The sequence below is a fragment of the Rattus norvegicus genome, chromosome 20, assembly GCF_021556685.1.
Source record: "Rattus norvegicus strain SHRSP/BbbUtx chromosome 20, alternate assembly SHRSP_T2T, whole genome shotgun sequence".
In the NCBI taxonomy this organism is placed as follows: domain Eukaryota; kingdom Metazoa; phylum Chordata; class Mammalia; order Rodentia; family Muridae; genus Rattus; species Rattus norvegicus.
The window spans coordinates 13,514,937-13,542,925 of record NC_141553.1 but is presented as its reverse complement, the minus strand read 5'-3'; the positions used below and the strand labels follow the sequence as shown (position 1 = coordinate 13,542,925).

Below are 27,989 nucleotides of genomic sequence, written 5' to 3'. Positions count from 1 at the left end.
CTTTAAGTTCTGAGTTGACTTGCTAAGGGGTATATGGTAATTCTAAGCTTTAAGGTTTTCTTTCTTTTTTTTTCTTTTTAAAGATTTATTAATTTTACTTATATGAGTCCACCATCACTGTCTTCAGCCACACCAGAAGAGGGCATCAGATCCCATTACAGATGGTTGTGAGCCACCATGTGGTTGCTGGGAATTGAACTCAGGACCTCTGGAAGAGCAGACAGTGCTCTTAACTGCTGAGCCATCTTTCCAGCCCAAGTGTTAAGTTTTATTTGAATAAAATGAAATCACTAGTTTAGTTTTGTGAGACAGCGTTTTGTTATGTGGCTCAGGTGTCATGAGGAGAACTCACTATCCTGCCTCCGATTTCCTCCTGCTAGGGTTCTAGATACATCTGATAATTGTATATTTATTTGTGTATTTATTTAGATACATCTGATAACTGATATTTATTTGTTTGGGGCTAGGGTTTCACTATGTAACCCTAGCTGGCCTAGAACTCTCTCTGTTGACAAGACAAGTCTCGGACTTTCAGAGATCTGCCTGCCTCTGCCTTTGGAGTGTTGCGAATGAAGACAGGCAGTACCACACCCAGTGGTTGTCTTACTTTACACATTTGCTTACCACCTTTACTGTTCTCCCCAGTGGCTGAGCCATTTTAAATCTCCACAAAAACCGCATGAAAAAAATGTACGTTTCCATATCCTAGACAGCACACGTTACTGTTTTGTTTGTATAACCTTTTAGTGAGCACAGGGACCTTTTAGAAGTGACCATTAAATGTCATCTCCTCATCTTGGCTTCCCAGGTTAACTTACTTACCTTGGAGGTTCGTCTCAGGCATTATTTTCCATCAAGGAGCTGTTCTAGGTCGCGTGGTATTGAACTGTCTGGACCATGATGGACAGTGTCTTTGGTTGGCTACAGGATCCCCAGCATTTATCAGATTGTTCGGCACACAGTAGGTCCTCAATAAATGGTTAACTAATAGCATTTTTCTTTTCTACCAAATTTCTTTTTTTTTTTTTTTCCGGAGCTGGGGACCGAACCCAGGGCCTTGAGCTTCCTAGGTAAGCGCTCTACCACTGAGCTAAATCCCCAGCCCTTTCTACCAAATTTCAAGTTCCTCTCCAGTCTGCTCGCTTGCTCCAGCATGGCTCTGAACCTTCTTCGGTCGGATCCTCACTAAAGCGCACACTCAGGAGGATCACGACTGGAACTTGCACAAGATAGCTGGACTCCAGAGTTTTACAGGGTGTTGCCAGTAAAGCAGAGGCCGGCCGGAGGCCAGCCCAGCAAATCGGCCCGCCCCTTGCTCGCCTCTTTGTGCTTCTTTTCATGGTCCGCCCCCGTGGCAAGCTCGTGGGTTTTTGCTATTGGTTCTTCTCTAGATGATGTCAAACGACCAATTCTGATTGGCTACAAAACCTCCCACGCCTCCATAGCAGCCACAACAACCGCCACGTGCTCTACCGTGGGACTTCCTTATTGGCTAGCCGCCTCAACACACCTGGCCGGCCCGCTTTCTCTTCCCATTGGCTTTCCAGTCCCCAGGCTCGGCTCCTCCGACGCTGATTGGTCCTCAGAGAGCGAGGCGGGGCTTGGGGCGGGTAAAGAGCGCGGGTTTGCCGGCGCGCGCGCTGAAGATTTTTCGATGGCTGGGCAGAGGCTGGCGGCGGATTTCCTGCAGGTGCCGGCGGTGACACGAGCCTACACCGCGGCCTGCGTCCTCACCACGGCCGCAGTGGTGAGCGGGCCGGGCGGGCGTGGCGGCGCCATGGTTACAATCCCTGGCCGGTCAGAGGGGGTTAGGGATGTCGCCTGCTTCCGGGGTCTTACACGCTCCCCGTCCCACAGCAGCTGGAGCTCCTCAGCCCCTTCCAGCTCTACTTCAACCCGCATCTGGTGTTCCGGAAGTTCCAGGTGAGACGGCCTTGACCCTGGCGCTGTCAGCCAGGCCCCTGCCCCCATCCCCACGCCTCACCACCACCCCACCTCTTTGCAGGTCTGGAGGCTCATCACTACCTTCCTCTTCTTCGGGCCCCTGGGATTCGGCTTCTTTTTCAACATGCTCTTCGTGTATCCTGGGCCACCTTGGCGGGTTGGAGGTGGGGTGAGCCCGGGTGGGGGTTATGCTGGGCTAGTAACGGGGAAACTGAGGCCCAGTCGACGTGGCACTTCCTATGCCAGTGTTGCAGGTTCCGCTACTGCCGCATGCTGGAGGAGGGTTCTTTCCGTGGCCGCAAGGCCGACTTCGTTTTCATGTTTCTCTTCGGTGGTGTTCTTATGACTGTATCCTTCTGAACGCTTAGTATTACTGGACCAAAGAGACACCTTCTTATCTCTCGTGACCCAGACCAGAAGGGACAGGCAGGCATTCAGAGCTCGGCAACCGTGTGCCTTAGGTGCCCCAGCTAGATCTTCAGTGTCCCTGAATAGCACGACAGGGAGATACAGGGTGGTCTGGTAGACTACAGTGCTCTGAAGTTTGGATGCTAGAGCCAGGAGCAGGCATGGGAACTGATGGGGTGGGTACCTGAAAGCCACAGAAAGGGAGGCTCCTCTTGGGATATGAGGGGACCCGTGGCAAGGGTCAGTGGCACTGTGGGCAGCAGACTGCTCCAAGGATCCTTGACTCTCTGCCCAGCTGCTGGGATTCCTGGGCAGCATGTTTTTCCTGGGACAGGCCCTCATGGCCATGCTGGTCTATGTGTGGAGCCGTCGCAGCCCGCATGTGAGGGTCAACTTCTTTGGCTTACTCAACTTCCAGGCGCCATTCCTGCCCTGGGCCCTCATGGGCTTCTCGCTGCTTCTGGGCAACTCGGTTATCACAGACCTGCTAGGTGAGCCTGCCAGGTCCGGTGCCACTCATCCAAGCCAGCTGCTCCCATCAGGGAGTGCACTTCCTTTCCCCCACTCCTCCCAACCCCTCATCTTATCCCAACTTCTGTTCTGGTTAATGCCCCTCAAGCAGTCCAGCTGGCCCACAGGATTTGCATCTGCAGTTGACCTTCTGAACCGAGCTGGTCCTGCCTGGGGGTGGTTAGTTTCTGCTTCCTGGCTCCTACTCCTCCAGCATTCTCAAGCTCCTAGTTCCTGCCCTTCCCGGTACTGGCCACTTTTGGGCCCCTTCAAGCCACCTTTCAAGGCCAGTTCTGTCTTATTCAGGCAGATAGCAGGGTCCTCGTGTTCTGGAACCTGGGTTCTGCTGGGCTGTGAAAGATGGCCTCTGCTAGCCTTTGGCTCTCTCACAGGGATCATTGTGGGCCACATCTACTACTTCCTAGAAGATGTCTTTCCCAACCAGCCTGGAGGCAAGAGACTGCTGCTGACCCCTAGCTTCTTGTGAGTGTTGGACAACAGTTCCCCCACTCCGCCTTAGGTGGCAGTCTACCAACTCCATGGGGGCGTGGGGGGTGGACGGTGAATTTGTGTTTACTGAAGTGCTCAGTATAACTGTCCCCTCCCCACAGGAAGCTACTACTAGATGACCCTCAGGAGGACCCCAATTACCTGCCCCTCCCTGAGGAGCATCCAGAGGCCTAACTGCAGCTCCTGGAACAGTAAGCGCACTCTGGTCAGCCCCAGGCTTTAGACAGCACTCTATCCTTCCCCTCCACCTCAGCTCGAGCTGAGCAGCACTCGGAAGGCTGGGCCTCCCTGCAGCCTTGGTGCCTCAGCCAGCAACACCATGCACTTCTCTGTATCGTCTCTCCGCTCAACCACAGTGACAGGACACGGAGCCCAGAGAGGCCTAAGACTGCCTAGAGATGCCCGGCAGAGTTCTGAACTACAGACCCAAGGACTCATCTTCACGCTGTCTGTCTGTCAGGGTCTTGATGGGGACCTCAGTCCCAGTCATTAGAGCTGGTGCCATCCGCCTAGCCTGTCTTTGTCCTCACCTTCTCTAGCTGGTCCCATGGACAAGTTTGGCTCTCTGCCATGCTAGTGAGCCCAGGGCCTTGAGCTCTATTTAAGCAGCAGCCCGGGTACAGCAGAGGTAGTTCTGGGACATCCCATCTGTCTTGCAGCTGAAGGCCTGTGTGGGCAGGTGTCCCTACCTGGTTTTCCTTGTTGGTATACATCTGCCCCACGGGGCTTACTCCTGAATGCCCACCCAACAGCATGGGAATTCCCCGTACCATTGCCTGTCATTTCTATGGTAACAAAAATGTTTTCTACTGAGTCTGACTCAATTTTGTAGTGAAACCTGGTGTGGCTGCTGCTGCGTGGAGAGGGAGGGTTTTAAAACTAGCAGGCTCTGAGGGGTGGATGGGGTGGAGTAGAGTACTCCCTAGGCTGACCCACTGAGTGAGGGTAGCTATAGTGTCACCATCTTCAGTGACCACCTGTATGACCAATTTGCCAAGCAAAGCTCGCCTTAGTGCAGTTCCATGTCACCTTAATGGATCCCATGTCCACTCTATACCACAAACCACGGACAAGGAATGAGCCTACCTAAGCACAGCTTGGGGGATGGAGGAAGAGGCTCTACCTCCTCTCTATACTCTGCTAACCAAAAAGGCGGGCACATGGCTGGCATGCTATTTCCCTGTTCCCCACAACAGGCTGGGGAAGGAGAATCTGGCCCAAGCCAGATGAGATGGACTTAGTTAACCTTTTGGGGAGCTGCTAGAACTTTGACAGAGACTTCTGTTTGCACATTAATTATGTCTTGTCCAGGTGTTGCCCACCCATGACCGAGTCCTCTAGGAGGGATTCATTCTAGAGCAGCACGGTCCCCCCATCTGGCAGCAGCTTGTCTGGATGTATCAGGACCAAGGCCAGCAGGAGCTGACATTCCTGTCAACCTCTACAAGGACTTACTGAGCAGAGAGAGCCCCTGGGAAGCTGGAAAGCACCAGAAACAACAATGACTGAACTCTGCTCTGGGGGCCTTGTGGCTGGCTATGCAGACCAGAGGGCGGGACAGGCAATGACTGACGCATCTTCCTGGCCACATACCCTCCAATCCACACGGGTTCTAGCTCAGGCTGGACTCCTGCCTCTCCTTTTTATGCTAGTGTACCAAAGAAACTGAACATGTTACCTTTTATTTAAAAGTGTTACTAGCCCTGCCTGGGGCTCCTATACAAAAACAACACACAACCCAAATGAGGCTGCTTCCCGTCTCTAGACTCGGGGACAGTGTTGGGGTTTAGCGAGTGGAATGTGTGCTGAAGGAGGGCACCCAGGAGGCTCCTACCCCAGTCCTCAGGATGGCACCAGCTGTCCCGTTGCCTTTCTATTTACCACAGAGGAAGGAAAGGCAGTCTTTTGAGATGCTCAGTAGAAGTCGAGCATGGATGGCTTCATCACCAGGCTGGGGCAGTGTTGGCAAGACGCCTCATTCGCCTGAAGTGGGGAATAAATGGTCAGCTGGTATCGGTCACAGTTCGGGGTGGCTGTCTTACTTCTGGGGAGTACTTCCGTTCTACTTTCCTAGAGGAGCTAGGTGCGGTCCCCAATCTAGCAGGAATAGTCTCCAGCCTTCTGACCTTGCCAGTTGGCTGCACGGACCCTACTCCTCTCTACAGAAACCCTGAAACTTACTAGGAACTATGGCAGACATGATCTGAGGACTTGCCTTTGCTCTCTTTGAGGAAATGTACCCTGGGGCCTGATCTCCAGAAACTGCCTCTTGAAACTAAGTTCCTGGGGAGAAGATGCCCCCGCCTCTCCTAGGGAAGAGAGGTGCCTGTGTATACCTTGTGTTCCTGTCTTGATCCCGGATCTTCTTCTCCATCTCAGCATCCGTCAGTGTCTCCAGCAGGGGGCACCACTGGTCAGCATCTCCAGTATTTCGGATGGCAATCTCCACTGTGGGAAGTGGGTTCTCACTGAGGGAACGAGAAAGGGAGAGGAACAAGGGCTACTTAACAGAATAGCAGCTAGGAAGTCCCCCAGAAACCACTGCTTTGCACCCTGCTAACCCTTAGCAGATGGCCAGGGCATGGTGGGAAGGCCCTCTTCCTTGTCCTGGCTGCTTTTAGCAGCAGTGCTGACTGGCAATTGGGGGATGGCTTCTGTCACTGCCTCAAGCATGATGTCAGGATCTGCACCATCTGCAAGGAACAGTACCACCACCTATGGCCTAGAGAGCCTTCCTTTAAGCCAATTCTTGATAAGAATTGAGGGAGCTCCTGGCTATGGAGGTAGTTTCTTTGGACAGAATAGTGTCACAAATACAGGTAACAGAATGAGCAGGCCTATTTACCCTCTTCTGTCCACAGCCGGTCCCTGGTACCCACACAAGACCCACTGATCAGGAAAACACCATGAACACTACAAGGATGAGGATAGAGGTGCAAAACGTCTCTTCCTCAGAGGCCTCAACCTCCTCATAGAGGGCCACTGGGCTGGCCTGCTTGCAAGTGTACACAGTTATCCCTTGGCTCATTTCACGGAGTCCATACTAAGCCCTGGAGAAGCCAGCCTTTCTACTTTGAGACAGACAGCTGGTTGGCAGAGAACTGAGCCTAGAAATGCTATCTCCAGACTTAGAGCCCTTCAGAGACCACCCAACTCCACCTCATCTCTTCAAGCCTCTTGCCAAATGGACACAATGAATAAAGTGGGACAAAGGCTAGGAGAGACAAGTACTGGGGGGTGGGTAGGAGGACGATAAGGAGGTACCAATGTGATCCAGCAAAGTCTAGCCTGGTAGGAAGCCTCAAGCAAGTTAGAACTAGGTCTTTTCTCCCTCCACAGCCTTTACCCTCCCTTCAGCCTCCCTGTCTCCTGTCCTTCGAGACGGCCATCCTAAAGCCCCTGCCTGCCTTGCAGTACTCATCACGTGGCAGATGAAAATGAGATAAACACAGCTGATTGGGTTGTGTGGGTTTTGTCTAAAATATGGGAGCAAGGTTAACTGCTGGGAGGGTTAACAATAAAGCAGCCAACATTCATTGCAGATGTTTCTTCAGAGCCAGGACAGGCTCCTTTGAGCTTCAGGAATGGTGGATTTCACAGAAGCAAAGCCCTATCCTAGGTTGGACAGCAGAGTCACGATTCCTCATCACTCAACCAAACCTGGCAGCTGAGAGCCTGCCTGCCCTACTCAGAAAGCCCGGCTAGGGACAGTCCTTGACATAAAGTGTCAAAGACCTCGAGCCTGGATCAAGGTTGGAGCAGGGCTGAAGCTGGTTCCACAGATCAGGAGGCTCCTAGGCACACAGCTCAGTGTAAAACACCCATACCCACAGGCTACAGAATCTGGAAGCTTAAGCTCCTGCCAGTGACTCAGAAGCCAGATCAGTCAGCCCCTTCCTTCCCTTGTGGTCAGTCCCTGGAGCCAGCCCCTTTCAGCAGCTTCATTTAGAAATTCAAACAGCCCAGCCAGACTTATCCCTCATCTCCAGGTCATCCCCCTCAGGAGGAAAGAATTCAAAGGCGCCAAGCCTAGGCAGTCAGAAGCAAAACATGTTTTCCTCTGAATTTAAACAAGCGCTGACAAACAGTCCCACAGGCCCTTTTGTTTACCTCCCCTTGACTCTGGGAAGCTTTCACACCAGTGGGTTTGTTCAAAAATAGAACTGCTAGAGCTGATCATGGAGGGACGGGCTTAGAGCCAATACAGGCTGCCTCAGGTTTGTGGGGACATGCACATGCAAGCAGAGACGCTGCCCTGAGTCCCCAAGTCTGTGGGCCACTGGAGTCAGCCAGCCAGGATCCACTGCTCCACGGGAATTCCTACTTGTGAACTCTGAAGCCAGTGAGAACCAGGACATTCTCCTGGGTCTGTTGGAAGATGACGTGAGAGGAAAGACGGATGCTAGTGGAGTATATTTGAGTTTATGTGTGATGTAGGGGTTTTGCTGTTGTTTAAGACAGGGTTTCTGTGTAGCTCTGGCTGTCTTGGTACTCAGTATGTAGATTAGGCAGACCTCCAACTCACAGAGATCTACTTGCCCCACCTCCCAAATACTGGAATTAAAGGTGTATGCCACCATGCCAGACCTTAGTGTGGGATTTTGTTTTTGTGACCTGTGACAGACAGGCAAGCTGAAAAGCAATCACTGTCACTATAAAGAGAGAATGGACTTAAGAGCGTGTCCTGCCTAAGGACACTCAACGGGGGAAAGGAGACCAAATTCCAGTCCTCGTGTTTGCTAGCCTCAGCTGCCATGGCTCTCAGAGGCAAGTTCTACACTACTCCCGGGGAAAGGGATCTTACGGGCAAGCTGCTGGTACACTATGTCTCTGCTTTAGGCGGGGCTGAGATGTGACACGCACACATAGACTGCATATATTTCATACATGACAAATGAAGCTATTATCCAGACTTATAAATGTCAGCAAACTATCAGCATCTGTGCTGCAAAGAACACCATCGAGAAAGTGGAAAGGCCAGCTGGAGAGATGGCTCAGCAGTTAAGAGCACCAACTGCTCTTTCAGAGATCCTGAGTTCAATTCCCAGCAACCACATGGTGGCTCACAACCATCTGTAATGGGATCTGATGCCCTCTTCTGGTGTGTCTGAAGACAGTGACAGTGTACTCACATACATAAAATAAATCTTAAAACAAAAAAGTGGGGGTTGGGGATTTAGCTCAGTGGTAGAGCGCTTGCTAGGCAAGCCCTGGGTTCGGTCCCCAGCTCCAGGAAAAAAAAAAAAGTGGGAAGGCGACCCAGAGGATGGAGAATGGAGAATATATTTATAGATCCTACCTCCTAGGAATGTATACCAGAATATAGGAACAACTTCTACAGATCAACAATAAAAAGAGAAAGCAGTTAAAAACACAGGCCAGTAAGAAGGATGGGTGTGAGGTCCTGAGTTCAAGCCAGGATACCTACATGGTAGAAGGGAAGAACTGACTTCCACCATGGGGTCAGGTAAATGACCTGAAAAGGCCACTTCCAAACACACACACACACACACGGCCAATAATCAATGAAAAGATGCTCACTAGGAAACCCAGCCCCAGCCTCCCTCACTTCCCCTCACTAGGAAAGCTACAGTTAGACAGTCAAGAGCGAGCACTGGCCAGCATGCAGCCCTGAGGCCCACAGCACTGGTGGGTTCTCCACGATGATGCGGCTACTGTAAAAAAGCCAGCTGTGCAGTTCCCCAAATGCCTGGCATGACAGCAAGACATTATCCAGACTCTTAGGAGGCCCGGCCAGGAGGACTGCATGAATTATTAGAGGCTAGCCTAGGCTACAAAGTGAGATCCTGTCTCAATAAAACAAAGTAAAAGTTAATCAGTTACATAATCCAGACCTAATACTACTGGGTGGACAGCTAAGAGAACTGATAGGCACGTTTAACCAAAACCCAAATGTCCATAGCATTATTTACTGCAGCCAAAAAGAGAAACAACCCATAGCCGAATTGACACCTATAGTGCATTAATTAACCACTGGACGTGATCAGCTGATAACATTACATAGATGACCCCTGAAAACATACTAGGAAGCTAGACACCACAAGGTCATATAGTACCAGCCTAGGCTATGTGGCAGGACCCTGGCTCGACAGAAGGAAAACCACCTAGACCAAACCAAACATGCATGTAACAGGCCAGGCATGACAGCTCACACCTCTAGTTCTGTCATTTGGAAGGTAAAGCAAGCATAAAGATCACAAGTTCAAGACCTGCCTGGACTACAGAATGAATTCAAGTAAGTTAGTGTGACCCTATCTTGAAACCAAACAGTAATAATTTAAATATATTTTAAAACAAAACAAATGGCTACATAGTGTGGGATGTGAATGGGTGGCTACCAGGATGGCTTAGCTAGTGGAGTTCTAGGACAGCTCTCCTCTAACCAGCCCATCCCCTAACTGCTGCTGCCGCCCAAGGAGAGGGCCATGTTTCTCAGTCCCTCATTCAGGCTCTGCTGCCAGGCCTGACTGAGGACATCCATACCTCTGCCCAGCACGCGATCCTGGCAGTGCTTGGCCCGAGCAGTGTCACCTCCTTTCCTTTTCTCTCTGCTCTTCCTGCCTCAGCCAGCCCTCACCAGATGGCTTCCCCTTAGGCTCCGTGCCCACTCCCAGCCACCTTTCCTCTGGCACACGTAGAGTCAAACCATATTCACGACCACAAGTAACATGCCTGTTTTCTCCTGTGCCAGGCAGGAAGTTGTTCTCTGCTCCCTGGCTTGAGCACAGGGTTGGCTCAGGAGGAATTATTAGGCAATTCTAAGAGCAACAGCTCCTGCTGCCTTAATCGGCTCCTCCTCATCAGATCCAATCTGCTTCCCTGCATTTGTTAAGGCCCTGCTTTTTTTGAATAATTTATTTTATTTTTTAATGTTCATTAGTGTTTGACTGCACATATGTCTGTTGGATCCCCTGGAATTGGAGATACAGACAGATGTGATCTGCCCTGCATGTGCTGGGAATTGAACCTGGTTCTCTGGAAGAGCAGCCAGTGCTCTTAACTACTGAGCCATCTCTTCGGCCCCATTGCAGCCCTTCTTTTAAAAATGAATTTAATTGAGAAAGATTATCTGCTCTATTATTCTATGAGTGCTTTGCTCCATATATATGCATGTATACAATGTGCACATATTTGGAGTGCACATGGGAGGCCAGAAGAGGGTGCCAGATACCCTAAAACGAGACTGGTAGGCTGGGTACGGAAGGAGATGGGACAGAGACATGCAGAGATTGGCAGCCTGGCTCAAAGAAGTTTAGTGTGCTTCCAACATGGTAGAGCCTTACAACTAAGACCAGGCTGGGACTCCTCCTACCAGGGAGGAGCTGTAAGCATGGGAGGGACAATTATTTGCCTGTGACGAGTGGTTCTACGTTGTCTGTGGGGTGAAGTGATGCAGAGCTGAGAGTGCAGGGAGAATCAGGAGTGCTGGCTGTTCCCCTCTGATTCTCCTATGTCCTGTCTGTCACTGCTAGGTCTCATGCAGTGTGTGAAGCATCCCAGCTGCCCAAATGGTCCAACACACAGGACAGGTACTAAGAGCTCACCAGGCCCGACTGGCTGGGAAGATAAAATAGCCCTTTCTGATTCTGAAACCAAGTACTTGAGACATTCCAGGAATCTAGGCAAGTCACAATGGAAAGGACATTTATTTGCTCAGATTTCAACCAGAGTAGGCCTACACCCAAGGATTTGAAATCTGAACCCAGAACTAAGGATCGATCACAGCAGAGCCAGGGCCTTCCTGTCCACATTTGGGACTCAGGCAATAGAGTCCCTGAGTCCTAATGTGACACTACTGGGTGCCTTCCAGAGGGCATGTTCTAGAGCATGGAAAAACTGCAGGTGACCAGGAGACCGGAAGCCACCTGGGCCATGACAGCATAAATGCTGCTAAGGGTTGGCAATAGAAGAAAAGGACGCCAGCAGGACCCATCATGAGCCTCGAGAAGCTTCGAGCCCTGACCATAGCACTTAAAGCTGCCGCATAGCAGGGTGAAGGCAGACACTTGGTACCTTGCTGCTAGGAGCATATGCACAATCTCAAAGTGGGTTCCCACTCAACTCCTGGCTGTGGATGCATCCTCTGTATCAGTGACACTCCCAGGACCTAAACAATGTTACCTCGGCTTGACTCCGGGGAGGAAAGCCCTTTTACATTGGCTGAGGCTTGCTGGCCTTGGCTCCATACAAGGACAGACATCAAGGCTAGAAAACAGAACTGCTTGGCCGAGGGGCTGCTAGAGGAGTCTGAGCAAGCAACTCACCCGGGCCTGCTTAGCTTCTCAAGCGCTTGGGTGGAGGGGCTCGTACCCTTTAGGACACACCTCATTTCTTGTTACCCCCCCACTCCAAAACATTCTTACTATTTTATGTGTTTGGGTGACTGCCTGCTACATGGCTACATACCCCTTACATTCCTGGTGCCCACAGAGAGCACTGGATCCCCGAGACTGCCTCTCTCCAGACCCCCTTTTCTCTTGCTCCTATTACAGAAATCCCTAAGAAAGCTGATTCTTGGGATGTCTGGTAATCTGATCTGAGTTCACACCTACTAACAAACTTCCTGAACTACTGCGTCTGCAGAAAGCCCTCTGCTTTCGCTTTTCCTAAGCATTCCAGTTCTCAATGAGGTCCTTTCCCAGTGGGGGCAAGGAGTGACAAGAATGCAAGACCAGGGGAAAGGTGAGTGTGCTAGTTGTCCTACCTGAAGGCATAGGTCTTCTGGTGCCAGCTCAGCTGTCCTCGGATGCTGTACGCAATGGTGGTGACAAACTCCCCGCCCAAGCCCAGCTCTGAGCACAGCTTCAGGGCAAACTTCTCTGGGGAGTTCTCTTTCTCTGACATGTCCCATTCAAACTGGTCCACCAGGGAGATGTTCCCCACATGGATGTTCAGCTGCGGCAGGAACCAAGAAGCACAAGTGAAAGCCGGAAAGTTAGTCACCCAGGAAAGCCGGGAGGAGGTGGGGACAAGCCATTCTGAACAGCCAGGTCTGAAGCATTTATGCCCGTCACTCAGAAGCTGAGGACCAAGGCTAGCCCTTGTCTGTCTAGCTCCTTATAGAACAGAACCAACTTCCCAGGTTGCCACTAGACACTGAGGTTCTGGGCACCTGATCCCTTCTTAACCTGTCTTCTCATCCCCTTGTGTCCCACACTGACCAGTGTCTTCCTTGTCCTTCCCACCTCGGGCAATCAACCTTTATGTAGCTATGCTGGCCATGCAGAGCTCTGCTTACAGAGATTGTCCTGGAGCCTACTTTAAGCCATTATCCATACCCTAATGTCCCCACTTTACAAGCATCCTACCAAGCAGCTCACGAGTACACTGACCCTATGTTCCTTCACCCCTTAGAAAGATAAGCTAGCCCCAAACTTCATGGAAGGAAAACAGTAACTCCACAAACATGCGCTCTGCCCTCCACATGCTCATGGTGACACACGCCGATAATAAAGAAAAAAAATCAATACAGTAAGACACATGTATAAGAGCACACACACTGATACGGAAGCTAAAAAAGATTCAACATGATCTGATACTCAACACCCATTAGGATGGCTACATTCAAACAAGAAAGGGAGAAAGAAACGGGGAGTGAAGGAAGAGGGAAGGAGGAAACGAGGGAGGGAGGCAGGCTGGTTATGATAACTTTTACTGACCGACCCCGGGGAGAAACTGGCACTGTAGTGCATGGTGAGTGGGGGCATAAGACGGTGTAACTCCTGTACAAGTCTGGTAGGTCCTCAGCATAATAAAGGGTAGCCAAGTGACCTAGAACTTTCTTTCCTAAGATTTATTTATTTTTATTTAATGTGTATTGGTGTTTTGCTTATATGTATGTCTGTGTGAGGTTGTGAGATCCTGGAGTTACAGACAGTTGTGAACTGCCATGTGGATGCTGGGTATTAAACCCAGGTCCTTCGGAAGAGCAACCAGTGCTCTCAACCACCGTGACCTACCAGTGCTCTCAACTACCGTGACCTACCAATTTTAACTTGCTTAATTTTAACTAACTTAACTTTAATTTGGAGTATAAATCCAAAGAACTGAAAGCAGGAATACAAACAGGTATTTGAATCATGAAGTATTTCTAGCCCAGCCCATAGGAACATCACACTGACGCTGCACACATCACTGTGGGGTCTCCTAACTCTGGGGCTGGCTCAGCCCCTGATGGATACAGCAGCACTGGCTGTCCTACCCACAATGTGACACTTTGAAAAGTCAGCCCACCCATTGCTGAGCACTTAGTCAGGTTGTCCCTGAAAGATGTCATCCCAGAAACTATCCCACAGCAAGGAACTCTGACAGGCTTCCATCAAGGGCTGAGTGTACTCGTAGCACCTACCTTGATGATGACACGCTGGTCAGATTGGTCCTCCAGGATGCTGTCTGTGGGGTAGGACTCGATCTGCTGTCGAATGGCAGAGGCAATAGCTGGCACAAAAGTCAGTGGATTCAAGTCCAGGTCATCACAAAGTATTTCTGAAAACATCTCTGGGGTCATTAGCTTCTCTGAAACCAGAAAAATGCAAACATTCCAATCTATTTGTAGTGCCTCATTTCATGGTACTCACACTGCCCTGGTTTCTCTCTCATCCCTTCCTCCTTTGACAAACCTCTTCTCTCTCACACAGATGTGGACAACTGGAGACCTGAACCTGGCCTTCCCAGACACTCACAGCAGCAGAGGAAGAAACATCCTTTCCTTTCTGGCCCATACCCTGCAAATATCTCCTCCTGCCCACGGGCATCTTCCCATGGTTCATATCCATGAACCAGAGTGAGACTTGGGCTGTCAGGATGCAGGACATTTCCATCAGTACCAGGACCCCTCTATTGTCCCTTTGAGGCTACACCTACGTGACACCGTTCACCCTTCATCTGTGATATCTGTTTCTGTAATCTGAGCATCTGAAGAGCTGGAACCATACCTAACAAAAGTTCCTGAACAATGCATGAGGTCATTCCTCCCTACCTACTGATGATCAGCATTCGGCAGAACACACCTTCTATTCACTTGTCCGCCCGCGCAGGGCATCCGGGCCTTTTCTAACTTCTGCCTCTTATGCCCAGAGCTGCTCTCCATACCCACACGTGAGCTTTGGTGTACACAGCTGCTCTGGGACTCACGCCCACACTGCGGCTGCTCTCCCGTAAGGCAGTCGTGTTTAGTGTTGGACTGTTCTTCAGAGCAGCTTAGACACTGGTCCTCCCAGCATCGTGTTCAGGACTCTCACCAGCAGCAGGTGACGTCACTGGTTTCACTCTGCACTTCTCCTGCAGCTAACAAAGCAGAGCACCTCCCAGTGTTTCCCTCCATCTAAGCATCTTCAGTGAGATACATGTTCACGTCTCCAGTCCTTACTCTAAAACACTTTGTTACACTGATTTATGTGTGGTTGCTGGGTTTGTACACACATCTGTGTACCACTTGCGTGTCTTATATCTTTAGAGGCAGAAGGCATTAGATTCCCCTGAAGTGGAATTACACACCACTGTGAGCTCCTATGTGGGTGTTAGAGATTGAATCTGGCTCCTCCTGAAGAGCAGTCAGTGTTCTACAGCCTGCGCCCTCTCTGCGCCCTCTCTGCAGACCATGATCATTCTGGTTAAGTTGTTGCTTTCTAGGGTTTGGACAATTTGATCTTTCACTTCACACAAATATGTGAAATCCTGTCATCATATTCCACTTCCTGCTATCTTTTTCTTTTTGAGACAGGGTCTCACTATTTAGCCCTGCCTGGCTGGCCTGTAACTCACTATGCAGCCCTTGAGTCTGCCCACGTGCTGGGATCAGACATGTGCACCTCTACCCGAGTCCTCTGACCCTTCTGACAGGGTCTTCTACAGGGCAAAGTGTTAATGAAGTCTTTTCCATTCTGGACCATGTACTGGTGTCCAGAGGGTCTTCTGTCTGTCCTAAACACCCAAGATTTTCTCTTATACTTTCCCCCAACAAGTTCTATGGTTTTGTGTTTTATGCACATTAAGTCTGTGATCTTTCTAGAGTTCAACATCTGGTGTGAGATTAGGTTGAGGTTCGCTTGGCTGTCCGACTGCTCTAGCATCATTCCGTGCAAAGGACTATCTTTCCTCCAATCAGCTGCATTTGCACCGTTTTGTCAAAAACCAGCAGGACTAGGAGAGGGTGAGGGTGGGGAGGCACGAGAGCACAGTGGCCTTGTGATGTTCGAGGCTAAGCTGTGGGTGAGCAGTGAGGACGCAGCGGGACGGACCTGAGCGATGCCTTGGGAATCACTAGAACTACAGATTTTGTCATGCCAGGTCCCTACAGCAGTGGTTCTCAACCTTCCTAATGCTGGGACCCTTTAACACAGTTCCTCGTGTTGTGCTGACCCCCACTACAAAATGATGTCCTTGCTACTTCCTAACTGTAAGTTTGCTACTATTATGAATTGAAATGTAAGTATCTGATACGTAACCTCACAGAGGTCATGCCCCACAGGATGAGAACCACTGACCTAGAGCTAACCTACTCACAGGACAGCAGCACCTCAAACTCACCTGTGGCTATCAATGGTTTGTGTGTGTTTTATTGTATGTTTGTTCTTTAGAGCCTTACAAATTAGCGTAAGCTGACCATGACTATGCCATCCCCTGGCCCGCTTCCAAAGTGCTGGGTTATAGGCAGGCACACGACAGATCAGAGTGCCTGATTTGAGAAGTGCCCTTTTTTGTTTATGTTTTGGAACAGGGTCTCACTCTGTAGCTCTGGCTGTCTTGAAACTCACTGCATAGACCAGGTTGGCCTTGAACTTATAGAAATCTGCCTGCTTCTGCCTCCCAGTACTGGGATTAAGGACATACACCACCACCACCTAGCTCTAGCTAATTAATTTCTGAATTACTTATATTTATACGTGTATTTATTTATTGAGAGGTGGAAGTATAAGGTAGACAGGCAGGGCCTTCTCTAATGAGTGTGCTTATTCTTGTTAAGTTGGTTTTGTCTACAAGGCAGACTACATTAACCATGTCCTCATTTTGTCTCTTAATCACACCTCACTTCCGCTTTCTGCCAGGAGCTGAAGCAGTGTGAGACCTCAACAGATGCAAACCTTCTTTAGCAGCTGAACCTTGAACCTCCCAGCCTTCAGAGACACACCAGAGTGAGTCTCTTATGTTTATTTATAAATTGCCCAGGTTTGGGTATCCTGCTACAGCAAAAAGAAAACCAACCAACCAAGCAGACAAAACCTAAGACACATGCCCAGCCCATAAGGAATAGGGCACATGGCAGAAGCAAAATGAACCAGAGTTTGCAGCCTTAAGAATTATGGGGCTGGGGATTTAGCTCAGTGGTAGAGCGCTTACCTAGGAAGCGCAAGGCCCTGGGTTCGGTCCCCAGCTCCGAAAAAAAGAACCAAAAAAAAAAAAAAAAAAAAGAATTAAATCACAGTGCTTCAAATGTCAAGTCTAGAATCTGCCGGATGGGCAGCTAGAGGAAAGTGGGCATTTCAATAAGGCTCGGGCAAAACCAGCTATCACATACCATTCATGTTCCAGGTAAAAGCGTCTCGCAGCTTCTGCCCGTCGATCTCCATGTCCAGCCGAATGGGGACCAGTACCTCGGGCTGAGATGCATTCTCATGGATCACAGCTGGGTCGTGGTCATCAAAGCTGAAAGTGAAAGGGCAGCAGCTGTCACCCAGGGCTCCAGGCAGCACAGAAGAGGTCATCAGGAGGTCAGTCAGGGAATGCAGGGGGCAGTACAGGCTCAAGCTCGTCTATGGTTTTGTTCTCCAACAGGGCGGGGCAGTGTGCTCATGACTGGATCAGGAAGAGCCAGGAAGATGCTGCCCGAAGAGAAGACCTAGATGCGCTATCAGAGTCTGGAGCTCATGCCGACACCCCAGCCTTGGAAGGCTGAGACAATCTGCCAAGTGTGTGGGGTCATGTTGGGACACAGGGTGAGATCCTGTCTCGAAAAAAACAAAAATCACCTCTTCCCCTTAAAGCTCAGAGACTATCTCGGGCGGCGGCGGCGGCGGCAGGGGTGGGGTGGGGTGGGGCGGGGCGGGGGTGGTGGTGGTACTAAGAGCCACAGGTCAGAGCTTAAGGAGGGACCACGAAAGGCAAGTGTCTTCAGGAGACCCACTGTACTCACCAACTCAAAGCATGGCATGGACAGGGGAAGCCCTACATGTTAACTGTTCTTCTAAGAAACTGAGCGAGAGCTGTCACACATGGGGGAATCCACATGACCACGCTGGAGGCAGAGACTGGAGTGGTATGGTTGTGGCTGTAAACTGAGGAAGGGGTGAGCAGCAGCTTCCACAGCCACACCCAGAGCCTCTGAAGGGAGCAATGGCCTGCCCACACCCTCACTGTGGTCTGTGACCGTATCTCAGACCAGGAGAGACTAAATCCACAGTTTTAAGTCACTACAGTGGTTTGTTTCAGCAGCCACAGAGACTGACACGTCACCTGGGTATTGCCTGACACCCTCCAGACAGGCGTTTGGATCAAATGGAACATGTGCAGGGACAGGGACAGCCTTGCGACTGTGCCCCCAAGAGTTACACTGAGGTGTGAGGGAAGGGGAAGACTGTGAGAGAACAGAGCAGGGAGCCAGGGAAGATAGGGAAAGCCACGGATGATGTCCTGGAAGGAAGAGGACAGCGTCTGAGGCAGTGGCAGGGCAGCATCTGAGAAGGAGACTAAAGCGCGCTGGAGGATGACGGGGACCTGTGCAGAGGCCAACGCTAACTCACCACAAGGGGAAGGTTCTCTTCTTGTCCCGACCCATGCGATTCCTATTGATGGTGGTGGAGCACGGCACAGCGTCCAGATGGTGGGAGCTGTTGGGCAGGGTGGGGACCCACTGGCTGTTTCTCTTGGCCTTCTGTTCCCTGGAGAGACAGGAGGAAGTAACCCCATCAGAGCAGGGCTTAGATTCTGTTCACTGCGACGCCCTGCTCATGTTCAGTGGGCACTGCTGTGCCCGACAGCCTCCATGCTCCTGTGAGGGCATCTGGGCATTTCTTACACCGTGGGACTCCTCCTGGCGCCTGGAGGTACCTGTGTGCAAAGGCCACAGAAGTTCAGATACAGGACAGGGAATGGTGGGGAAGCCTTTAATCCCAGCACTCAGGAGGAACAGAGAGGCAGGTGGTCTCTGAGTTCCAGGCCAGCTAGGGCTACAGAGTGAAATCCTGCCAAAAAAGAAGAGAAAAAGAAAGAAATAGAAAAAAGAGAGAATAAAAACCAAGTTAGCTGATACAAGCAGGCAGGACACGTATGCTGCTCTCTGCTCTTGGCAGGGATGTAAAGCCTTTGAGCCTTGCCTGCCCTCAACACTGAACTGTAACGGAGAACTGTGAGCCAAGTAAACCCCTTTTCCTCCTAAGGTGCTTTTCTTTGGTCAGAGTATTTTACACAGCAGCAGAAATGAGGCTGAAGCCCTCAGTTATATCCCCACGCTGCGCTCACAGCCCCTGAAGACGCCGTCACTAGTGTTCCAAGGGTGCCATCTGTCCTTCCTAAGAGAGGGTGGGACTCGGTCCTCCGTGGCAGAGCCTTTAACTCTAACTTTTATTTTTGAAGGAAATTTCTAAAAAGCCAGGGCCACTAATACCCTTAATGCAAGGTCTGGGACCACCCTCTGGGGAAGGGTGGGGCAGGGGCACAGGACCGAGTTTGGTCTCAAGCACGGCAGGCCTGGCTTTGTCCTTATGATGTGCTCCCTCCTTTGAGGCCTGGGGACTCATTTGCCAGCGGACCAGTGTCTACCTCAGCCCACGTGGACATATGGCTCTAGAAGAGCGTGAAATTTTAAGTGGCAGATTCCTAAGCCCCACCCAGCAAGTGAGTGGGGTCGAACTCTGGAGAGGGCTGGCAGTTTTTGCACCCTGCAGACAACCCCAGGGCAGCTGGGCTGGTATTTAGAAACTACCGATATTCACCGTTCACCTCTTCTGTGCTGACCCTCAATTCCTGCCCTACCTCCAAGCTTCCCAAGAATCCCAATAGGGGACAGGATAGGCAGGCTTCGGGCCCTTTGTCAGGCTGACAGAGCACTATAGCTCTCCCTGTTGCTTTGGCTTCCAGGACAACAGGCCTGTACTCCCTCAGCTGGCCCTCAGCTGACACAACCGAGAAACTGTTTACCACTGTATAAGGGTTCCCAGCTGACATGTGCAAACATAAAAGTGTCACCCACGTGCACATAATTTCCGTCAGTGACTTCCTGGCGAGGTCCAGCTATCCTTATGTTCTTACCACATCCCTGAGGGGCCTTGGGGGGACGGCAAGAATCTGCTGAGCACACGTCTGCATGGCTCACCAGGCTGGATGAGTGCCACCCCTTTGGGGGCCGAGGGGGACCAGAAAGCAATCTAACAAGGAGATGAGGGAAAGCCTGGTTGGAAACGCTCCCCATAACCGCATGGCCCTGAACAATACCTCCCCTCAGCACCTTGGGGTCTGGACTTAAAACTTTCTTTTGTCTCTTGACACTCTTTTGTCACTGTTAGTCCACGCAGGCCTTTAGACCCACACCCTCGTGCATTCACTTTAGAGGTCGGTCTGCGATTAGAGGTGGGGGTCACAGTGACTGCAATGCAGCTCAATGGGAGAGTGTACACACAATTAGCAATGGGGCCCCGAGCTCCATCCTCAGCCTCACCCAGGAGAATAAGATCACGTAGATGACAATCATTCCTGCCATGTTTGTTTCCCTCCCGTATCACTAGATATGCACTGCACTCTAGTTTCTTGTACACTGTGGTCTGGGGTGCAGCTCAGAGATGGAACACAAACTCACGGGGTCCTGGGTTCAGTCACTAGCATCGCTCCAGCTCACCAAACCTACGGGCTTCTCAGTTCACGTCTGAGTCGAGGTGTGGAGACACAGATACAACACAGTACATTTACAGTGATTTGCCATCCATAACAAAAGTTCTGTTCTAGGCTGGAAAGATGGCTAACGGGGTAAATGCACCTGCTTTCCAAGTATGGTGATCGGAGTTTGAGGTCAGCCTGTTTTACAGAGTGAGTTCCAGGATAGTCAGAGCTACACACAGAGACCCTGTCTCGAAAACAAAACCAAAGTTTGGGTGGACCTGAGGATACAGGTCAGTCAGCAGAGCGCTCGCCGAGCAGGTACCAAGTCCTGGGCATAAGCAGGCATGGCGGCATGCACCTGTAATGCAAGCATTCGGGAGGTGGAGGCAGGAGGATTGGAAGTTTAACACCATGCTTAACTACATGGCCAGTTTAAGGCCAGCCTGGGCTACATGAGATGCTTCTCAAAAAAGTTCTTTTAAAGTTCCACATATACACATATCCATACATACATACACATTCATACACTATACACTACATACATACATACATACACATTCATATACTATACACTACATACATACACATTCATACACTATACACTACATACATACATACATACATACACATTCATACACTATACACTATATACATACATACCTACATACATACATTTAAATCTATTGTTTCTTTTGGGAATTTATCTAAGTCACCATTGGTTTTTTTTGATAAATGAATCCCAATTTTGGAATATTACATTTCAGAACCCAAGTCTTGGCCCGTTTCTTCAGAATTCCAAAGATACAGAAGAAACTTAGAAGCCCAGGTCAGGCAATTATGAACTCAGCGAGGAAAGGGTTGAAGGGCAGTTCAGCTCAGCTCAGTTCAGCTCACTTTAGCCTGCTCTTGAGGGTGGGAACGCCCGCCTGCCCGCGCATGTCCCCGGAGCACACTAGGATTAGAAGACGTACCTGAGGTAGGTTGGGGGCTCTGTGCTGATGGACACAGCCTTGTACTTCTCGTCATTGCCATCCAGAATCTCTTCCACCTCTGAGGCTTTCAGTAGCGTCACGCTGGTGGCCAGGGTGGTGTATCCATGGTCTGTAAGCAGAGAAGCCCCAGTGCGGTCACACTGCTGCAGTGTGATGGCTGCCAACCATCGATACAGCACATGAGGTCCTCACATGCAGGAGGCGGGAAGCGAGGTGTCAAACTCTACTGCTGAGTGCCAGCCTCTTCCAAAAGGGCGAGCAGCCTGAGGCTTGGCCTAGACATTAGAGAGGAGGAAGCCTCGGCAGGATGGATTTGAGGAATTCACCTCCTAAGAGCATTGGCTCGGAGGCAGAGATGTCCGGGGCAGCTGCAGCTCAGGGGCTGCCAGGAAGCTGCCGGACAACACCCCAGTGGGAAGAGGTCTGACACTGCCACAATCTAAACACAAAGCAAGGACGAGACAGATGAAAGATGACGACTTTTCTTTTAAAACAAGAGCCCAGAGAGTTGGAAAGAAGTGTTCGCCTCAAGCAGGAGTTACCATGCCTGAGCCAGTGCAGATGTGCTGTCTGGAAACCAAGACAGACTTCATCCAACGTGAGTCCAGCTCTTCTAGGGGCCTTTGTCAAGAGCTGCCAGTTATCTGCAGGACCTGCTCAGCTTCACAGGAGGAATCTCTCAACCACAGGGAGGGAAGGAAGGAAGGAGCACAGCAGAAAGACCAGTGCGACTTCATAGGAACTCAAGGAAGGGCAGGCAGAGCTAGGCAGGCACCATGCTAGTGACCGTCCTCCACTTGTGGCCCAAGGGATACAAACGAAACTGTTTTAGGCAACAGTGGGTCTGTTTTAGTAGTGAACAAAAGCAGCTCTGGCTCCTGCAGTAAAAGAACCCCAATTTACCACAACAGACAAAACTACATCAGCACCTACAGACGAGACAGACGACAGAGTGCTGGGGAGCACGCATGCTTGCATGCACGCACACATGCACCCAGGCCCAGGGCAGCTCTCTACAGGGTGCCTCTGCTGAGTGGAGAGCAGTTTTGCCACCTGCCAGATGGCATGCTGCAGCCACACCCAAGCCCATAATCTAGAGGCGCCAAGACTACGAAGAGCATGTGTCATGCTGAAGAGCTGCCACAGCCCAGAGCTTGCCCTAGGTTTGCTGGCATCAGATGGCTCACCTGGCAAGCCCCAGGCACAGGGCGGGCCACGGAATGGGTACATGCACGTGAGCTCAGCACGCCGGTTGTCAACATGAAGTAGTACAGACAGATGTGCTGTGGGAGGGAAGCGGTGACAGCCCCAGAGGAGAGAGGGCTGGGGCCACCGTCTACGGCCGCAAGGATGACTACAGCGACACACTCAGCAAATGGTAGCAAATCTCAGCATTCCTAAAACGTTTTGAGACCAACATGTCTTCACAGCACCTGCTACTGCCCTGGCCCAGCCCCTCACAGACCCGCTGGCCCAGCCAGGAACACACAACAGGGGAGTATGAGCCACTCTCTCCTGAGGCCCGTGTGCACTGGCAGGGTGGCCCGCCCCGGGATGCTCCCTACCGAACTGAGGTCAGGCTGCAATGAAGACACTGGAGTGAAAACGTTTTATCTCCGTGACATAAGCGAGTGGTTTTGAAACAGGTTTACAAACCCTCGTGAAGACGCACCCTTAGTGTTAGGTTTTGTTTTTTTACCATGTGACGATGCCACTATTTTCTTCCTTTCTTCCACAGTGGCTAGTCGCCGCCAGAGTGAGGGGTATCTCTTGTACAGAGAACCTCGGAACATACGCAGGTAGTTTCCCACCTATGGGTAAAGCAAGAAGGCTCATTATGAGGGTCGGGCTACCTACCACCATGCCGAGACAATGCCTCCAGACGCCGGGCTTTCAGGAGTCAGCAAACACATTCTGCTGACATCAAGGGTTCAACAGCAGTGCACATCTGGCTGGCATCTGTGTCTCCTGATCCCAGAGCTTAGTAAGAAGCTTATGATTTTGACCTGACTAGAGATGTTGGCACTTTTCTGAAATCTAAGACTCCTGTGACCTTCTTTCATCTTAAGAAGCGACTTTGATATTTTTACAAGGCAATAAACACCAAAAAGTTTTTAATTTTAGACAGATGTGAGATAATTTGTCCTGTTGCCTATGTTGCTTTGTTTAGTAATAAAACTCAAAACAGAGATGCCAAAGAATTTTCTAGAGTCTAAAAAAAGTACTGTATTAGTAATCCCTAGCCTAGCCTATAAATCACTACTTCCCCAGTAACAGCCTCAGTCTGTTTGTAGCAATACAGTAAGCACGGCCCCTGATTAGACGGAGGCCTATGACTGTTTTTAAGATGCTCTACGGTCTCACTGACTTCAGAAATGCTATCTTCAGAGTCACACTGTGGGGACAACCAATAGACGGGTGTGAGGTGTTCACTCTGGCAGTGAGTCTAGGCCTCTCTGTTCACCCATCGAGTGCTTAACGACCCTGACTTTTCCCCTAAGAGATTCTCACTATGCAGCCCTGGCTGGCCTGGAACTCACTATGTAGACAAGGCTGGCCTTGAACTCAGGATGGGCTGGCCTGCCTCTGCCCACTGAGTCCTGGGATTAAAGGTGTGCACGGCCACACCAGGCCCTCAAGTCTGGATTCTGCTTCAGAAAGGAACAGTTCTATTATTCTTTTCATCGTATCTACCTAGCATAGTGTACATTTATGAAGTGAAGGTAGTTTCTGCACTTTTCTTCCAGAAGAGATTTATGTAACCCACAGCTAGAGTGCTGAGACCAAGAGTCTATACGCAGAACAGCAAAGACTCCTGGCTGCTGTTTGGTTTGTGGGTCACTATCACCCAAAGGTAAAAGGATGGTTTCCATTCACTTTTAGAAAAAAGTTAGCGATATTGTCGATCTTTTTCCCTAGAGTCTCACTGCATAGCCCTGGCTGGCCTGGAGCTCATTATGTGGACCAGGCTGTCCTTGAATTCAGAGATTGGGCCTGCCTCTGCCTACTGGGTGGTGGGATTAAAGGCATGCACTACAAAGTAGTCTCCCATGGCTACTCTGAGGGTCGTGTACCACAAACTCTAGAACACTAGGCTGGACCACTTGGCTTTTCCTAAATCAGTCTTTGTTCTTTCTGAAATACAAAATAAAGATTCTGGACTTGGGCATTCATTTCTTCAAAGTCCTGTGACTCCTGTGGCAAATGACAGGATGACAGGGACATAGTCATATCCGCTGCAGACGTCCTCCCAAAGCAGCTCCACAGAGGTCAGAGACACTGCTAGTGTGCTGCATCTGTCCCATCTGTCTAAAACTGAATCCATCATCCAGACAATACTGCAGACAGAAAATACTATATGACCCTGTGCTCTTCCCAAAATCAAAGCCAGGCTCCAAGGAGTGAGAAACCACCCATTTTGGTCTTGGGGATAACTATTCTCATTCAACTGGGAAGGCAAAGAGTCAAGAGCCCAAAAGGAGGCTGTGGTTGGACTTCTAAAACCGAAAACATTCGATGACAATTACCTCAAGAGACATGTATTTCCAGTTTAAACATCTCGGATGCATGAGAAAAATAAAACCGGTCAAGAGTACTCAGTGCAAGAACACGTGTTCAGTGCGCAAAGGCTCAGGGCTCCCCAGCATGAGAACTGAGGAAGGCAGGAGAAGAGAGTGGCGAGAGGGTAAGGAGGCACAGCAAGCTGTCCCGAGGTTCTTCCCACATGACCAGGAGCTGTCTCTCAATTGCTCCACCAGATACGTATTTTCTTTTCAAAACTACCCCCAGCCTCTTAGAGCTCAGGCCAGATTTACTCTTTCACTGGTCAGTTCAGGGAAGCGTCTTTCAACAAATTCTCCTGCATAGATTGTTCCTTATGTACTGACCTTGCATTTGCACAAATGCCTACTGGCCAACCAGCACCCTTCCGAGCCACAGGAGATGGCCGGGCCCTGACTGCACGTCCCCAGCACTGCCACCTTGGAACAGTAGCAGAGGTGATGGTGGGAACAGTCATGGCAGCCTGCACTTTTTGTTTAATGGAAAAAAGTGAAAGCAGAAATGCTAAGTCTAGATGTTTCTGACAATACTGGTCCCACTACCTGATTCAACCAACACCCTAATGGAGTATAAGACACTCAACAGCTGCCAGGAGGTAACTGCTGGCAGTTTGAAATGGCATTAGTTAGCTCTCTAGGGTGGGCCCTACCTCCTTACACATGCTATATGTCTACTGGTTAATATTCACATATTGAGGGGTTGGGGATTTAGCTCAGTGGTAGAGCGCTTGTCTAGCAAGCGCAAGGCCCCCAGCTCCGAAAAAAAGAAAAGAAAAAAAATTTCACATATTGGAATTTTATGGTTTTTTTTTTTTCTTTTGAGACTACGTAGACCAGGCTGGACTCAAACTCACCCTCTATTCTACCTCTGGAGTGTTCAGGTTAAAGGTGCAGCCTAGTGCTTGGCCACCCACAGCTTAAAATACAAAAACAAAACAAAAACAAAAACAAAAAAAAACAATAAAGAAAAAGAAAGAAAGAAAAGGAAACATAAACGGGATGTGGTGGCACCAAGTGCTTTGATCCCAGCATTTGAGAGGCAGAGGCAGGTGGATTTCTGTGAGTTCAAGGTTAGCCAGGTCTCAAAGGGGAGTTGCAAACCAGCCAGGGTCACACAATGAGATCTTGTCTCAAAGAGAAGGGGGGAGTGGAGACATAAACTGGTTGGCGGTTGCCCTTAGATGGAAGAAAGCTAGTTTGAGACAATCTGTTTTAAAAAAGAAAGAAAAGAAACTTCATACATTTGGCTGGTCTGTAGGTCTAATTGTAGGGTTTTTCTAAGACAGTGGTTCTCAGCCTTCCTAATGCTGTGACCCTTTAATACAGTTTCTCATGTTGTGATGACCCCTCACCATAAAATTCTCCCGTTGCTACTTCATAACTATAATTCTGCTAGAGTTACAAATCATAATGTCACTATCTTATATGCGGGATATCTGATGTGGGAGCCCTATGAAAGGGGTAGCAACACACAAGAGCGAACCTAAGGAACTATGTCCACTTAACTGAACAGGGGCTGTCTCTTCTAGTTATGAGTTATGGGTTAGCGATCCTTAGATTTATCCCCTATAAAGACTCAAAATCAGTTCACAGATCTCCAAAATGTTAGTGCTTCTGGCCTTGGGGCCTCAACCACTCAAAAGCAAACATCCTCCTCCAATCACTTTCTACACATCATAAAACTTATGCTACTGCACTCCACCACAGAAACAAGGACACAAAGGGGAGGAGGTTTTCCTAAGCCTCAGGCTTACAACTAGAGGTTTCAAGACCATGGCAGTGGGGTGCACGAGAGCTGCCGAAGGGCTCAAGGGCAGTACTGCACCTCCAAGCACCCAGGGGCTTCCCAAACATCCTTTTTCCATTTGCCTAGAGTGAACCGGCTCGATGCTCTAAGCTCTAAGCTAGGGCAGATGCTTAGGGTCGGATGTTAAGTGGGTAAGGAAACCTAGAGGCCACGCCCACCAGGCCACGCCCCAGCTGCGAGCACGAGCCCGCCTCCGCGATGAATGGAGGCGCGCACTCGGGGAGCACTGGCCCGCCCCGGGATTCGAGCCGGCCAGCCGCTGCTCGGGAAGCCGAGAACGCGCCGCGGGCTACCTCGGAGCCGATCATGTAGAACTCCCCGTCGTCCTCCAGCTGAAACTTGACGGGCTTCTGCCCGAAGGTCTTGCTCAACGCCATCATCATCATGGCGGCGGGGGAAACTGGCAGCCGGGGTCGAGCTGGAAAGAATCCGGTGGGCTGGGGCGGGGCCGAGGCGCGTCGGACCGAAAGGAACGGAGGCCGGGAGGTGAAGGACGGACAGGGCGAGCCGGGCAAACCGGGAAGGCGCTCGCGTCACTACTAGGTTCTTAAGCCGTCTCTGCGAAGAGCAGGCCTCCCTCCGTGCGCATGCGCGTGGGGGTGCTGACGCTAACGTGCGCGCCGCCGCCTGCGCGAGCGCGTTCCCGCAGGCCCTTAAAGGGACCCGAGCTTCTTTTGCTTCCAGGCGGGTATGGAGGGAAACTTCTCAGCGACAGAAATAGCCACTGAGGTCCTGACTCAGGCGGTGGCTTTTCTAGTGGCACAGCCTGAGATGGCACTCCGCCCTGGGATGAAGGGAATAAATGAGATGTTAAGCGGGGAGAAGAACCGCTCCATCTGGAGCGGGGTGGGCATGGCGACCCCAGGCCGGCCAGGTTCTCCACCCGAAGGTGCGCTAGGAATAGCTAGCTATCCGCTGCAGGCCCACAGCTATTCCCGAGGCAGTAGGGATGGGAAGAATAACAGTACTGGATGGAGGTTGGTACTATTCAAAGATCTATATAATGTGCCAGGTGACCGGGAAGAGACACTTGCCTTCCTTCCTTACCTCTGCAAGCTTGGTGCCCACAAGCCCAGTCCTGTTCTGTGCCTCTGCCGGCCTTGGGCCTTAACAGCCCCGAGGCAAGACAGAGCTTCTGGAAAGTGTCCAAGCAGTCCACCCTCTGTTGAACAGAGCCTTGACTCCAAAATGTTTAAGTAATGTTTATTGTAGCGCTATTACAATAGCTTAAGTTATAGCCCAGCCTAGGTAGAAGAATGGTTGAAGAAAATGTAATCTAGGCAGGGTGTCGTGGCTAGCCCCAGCACTCGGGAGGCAGAGACAGGAGGATTTCTGTGAGTTATAGGCAAGTCTACACAGTGAGTTTCAGGACAGCCAGGGGTAGGTAGAGAAACTGTCTCAGAAAAAAATAAAATAAAATAAAGCAAA

The 27,989-nt window shown here is 50.4% G+C and overlaps 2 protein-coding genes across 16 annotated transcripts; one reads left to right on the top strand and one right to left on the bottom strand.

Moving 5' to 3' along the window:
• Positions 1-1,627: 1,627 nt before the first annotated feature.
• Derl3 (derlin 3) lies at positions 1,628-6,908 on the top strand. 14 transcript variants are annotated; one of them, XM_087598355.1, is made up of 8 exons: positions 1,640-1,747; positions 1,861-1,923; positions 2,006-2,079; positions 2,199-2,292; positions 2,648-2,843; positions 3,255-3,345; positions 3,474-3,563; positions 4,684-6,908. In XM_087598355.1, exons 1-7 carry the CDS (start codon positions 1,655-1,657, stop codon positions 3,544-3,546), a joined length of 684 nt encoding a protein of 227 aa, XP_087454481.1. In that variant the 5' UTR covers positions 1,640-1,654; the 3' UTR covers positions 3,547-3,563; positions 4,684-6,908. The 14 variants fall into 14 exon arrangements, with proteins under 14 accessions (NP_001103047.2, XP_087454481.1, XP_087454477.1 ...); XM_087598351.1 differs by having other exon boundaries at positions 1,858-1,923; XM_087598356.1 differs by lacking the exon at positions 4,684-6,908 and adding an exon at positions 3,729-4,185.
• On the bottom strand, positions 5,039-27,130 carry Smarcb1 (SWI/SNF related BAF chromatin remodeling complex subunit B1). Of its 2 annotated transcripts, none has more exon segments than NM_001434638.1 (9): positions 5,039-5,355; positions 5,709-5,840; positions 12,098-12,288; positions 13,742-13,908; positions 16,910-17,037; positions 18,132-18,269; positions 21,174-21,303; positions 22,867-23,005; positions 26,855-27,130. In NM_001434638.1, coding segments are annotated over 9 exon segments (1,158 nt in total). In that variant the 5' UTR covers positions 26,948-27,130; the 3' UTR covers positions 5,039-5,315.
• Between the last annotated feature and the right edge of the window lie 859 nt (positions 27,131-27,989).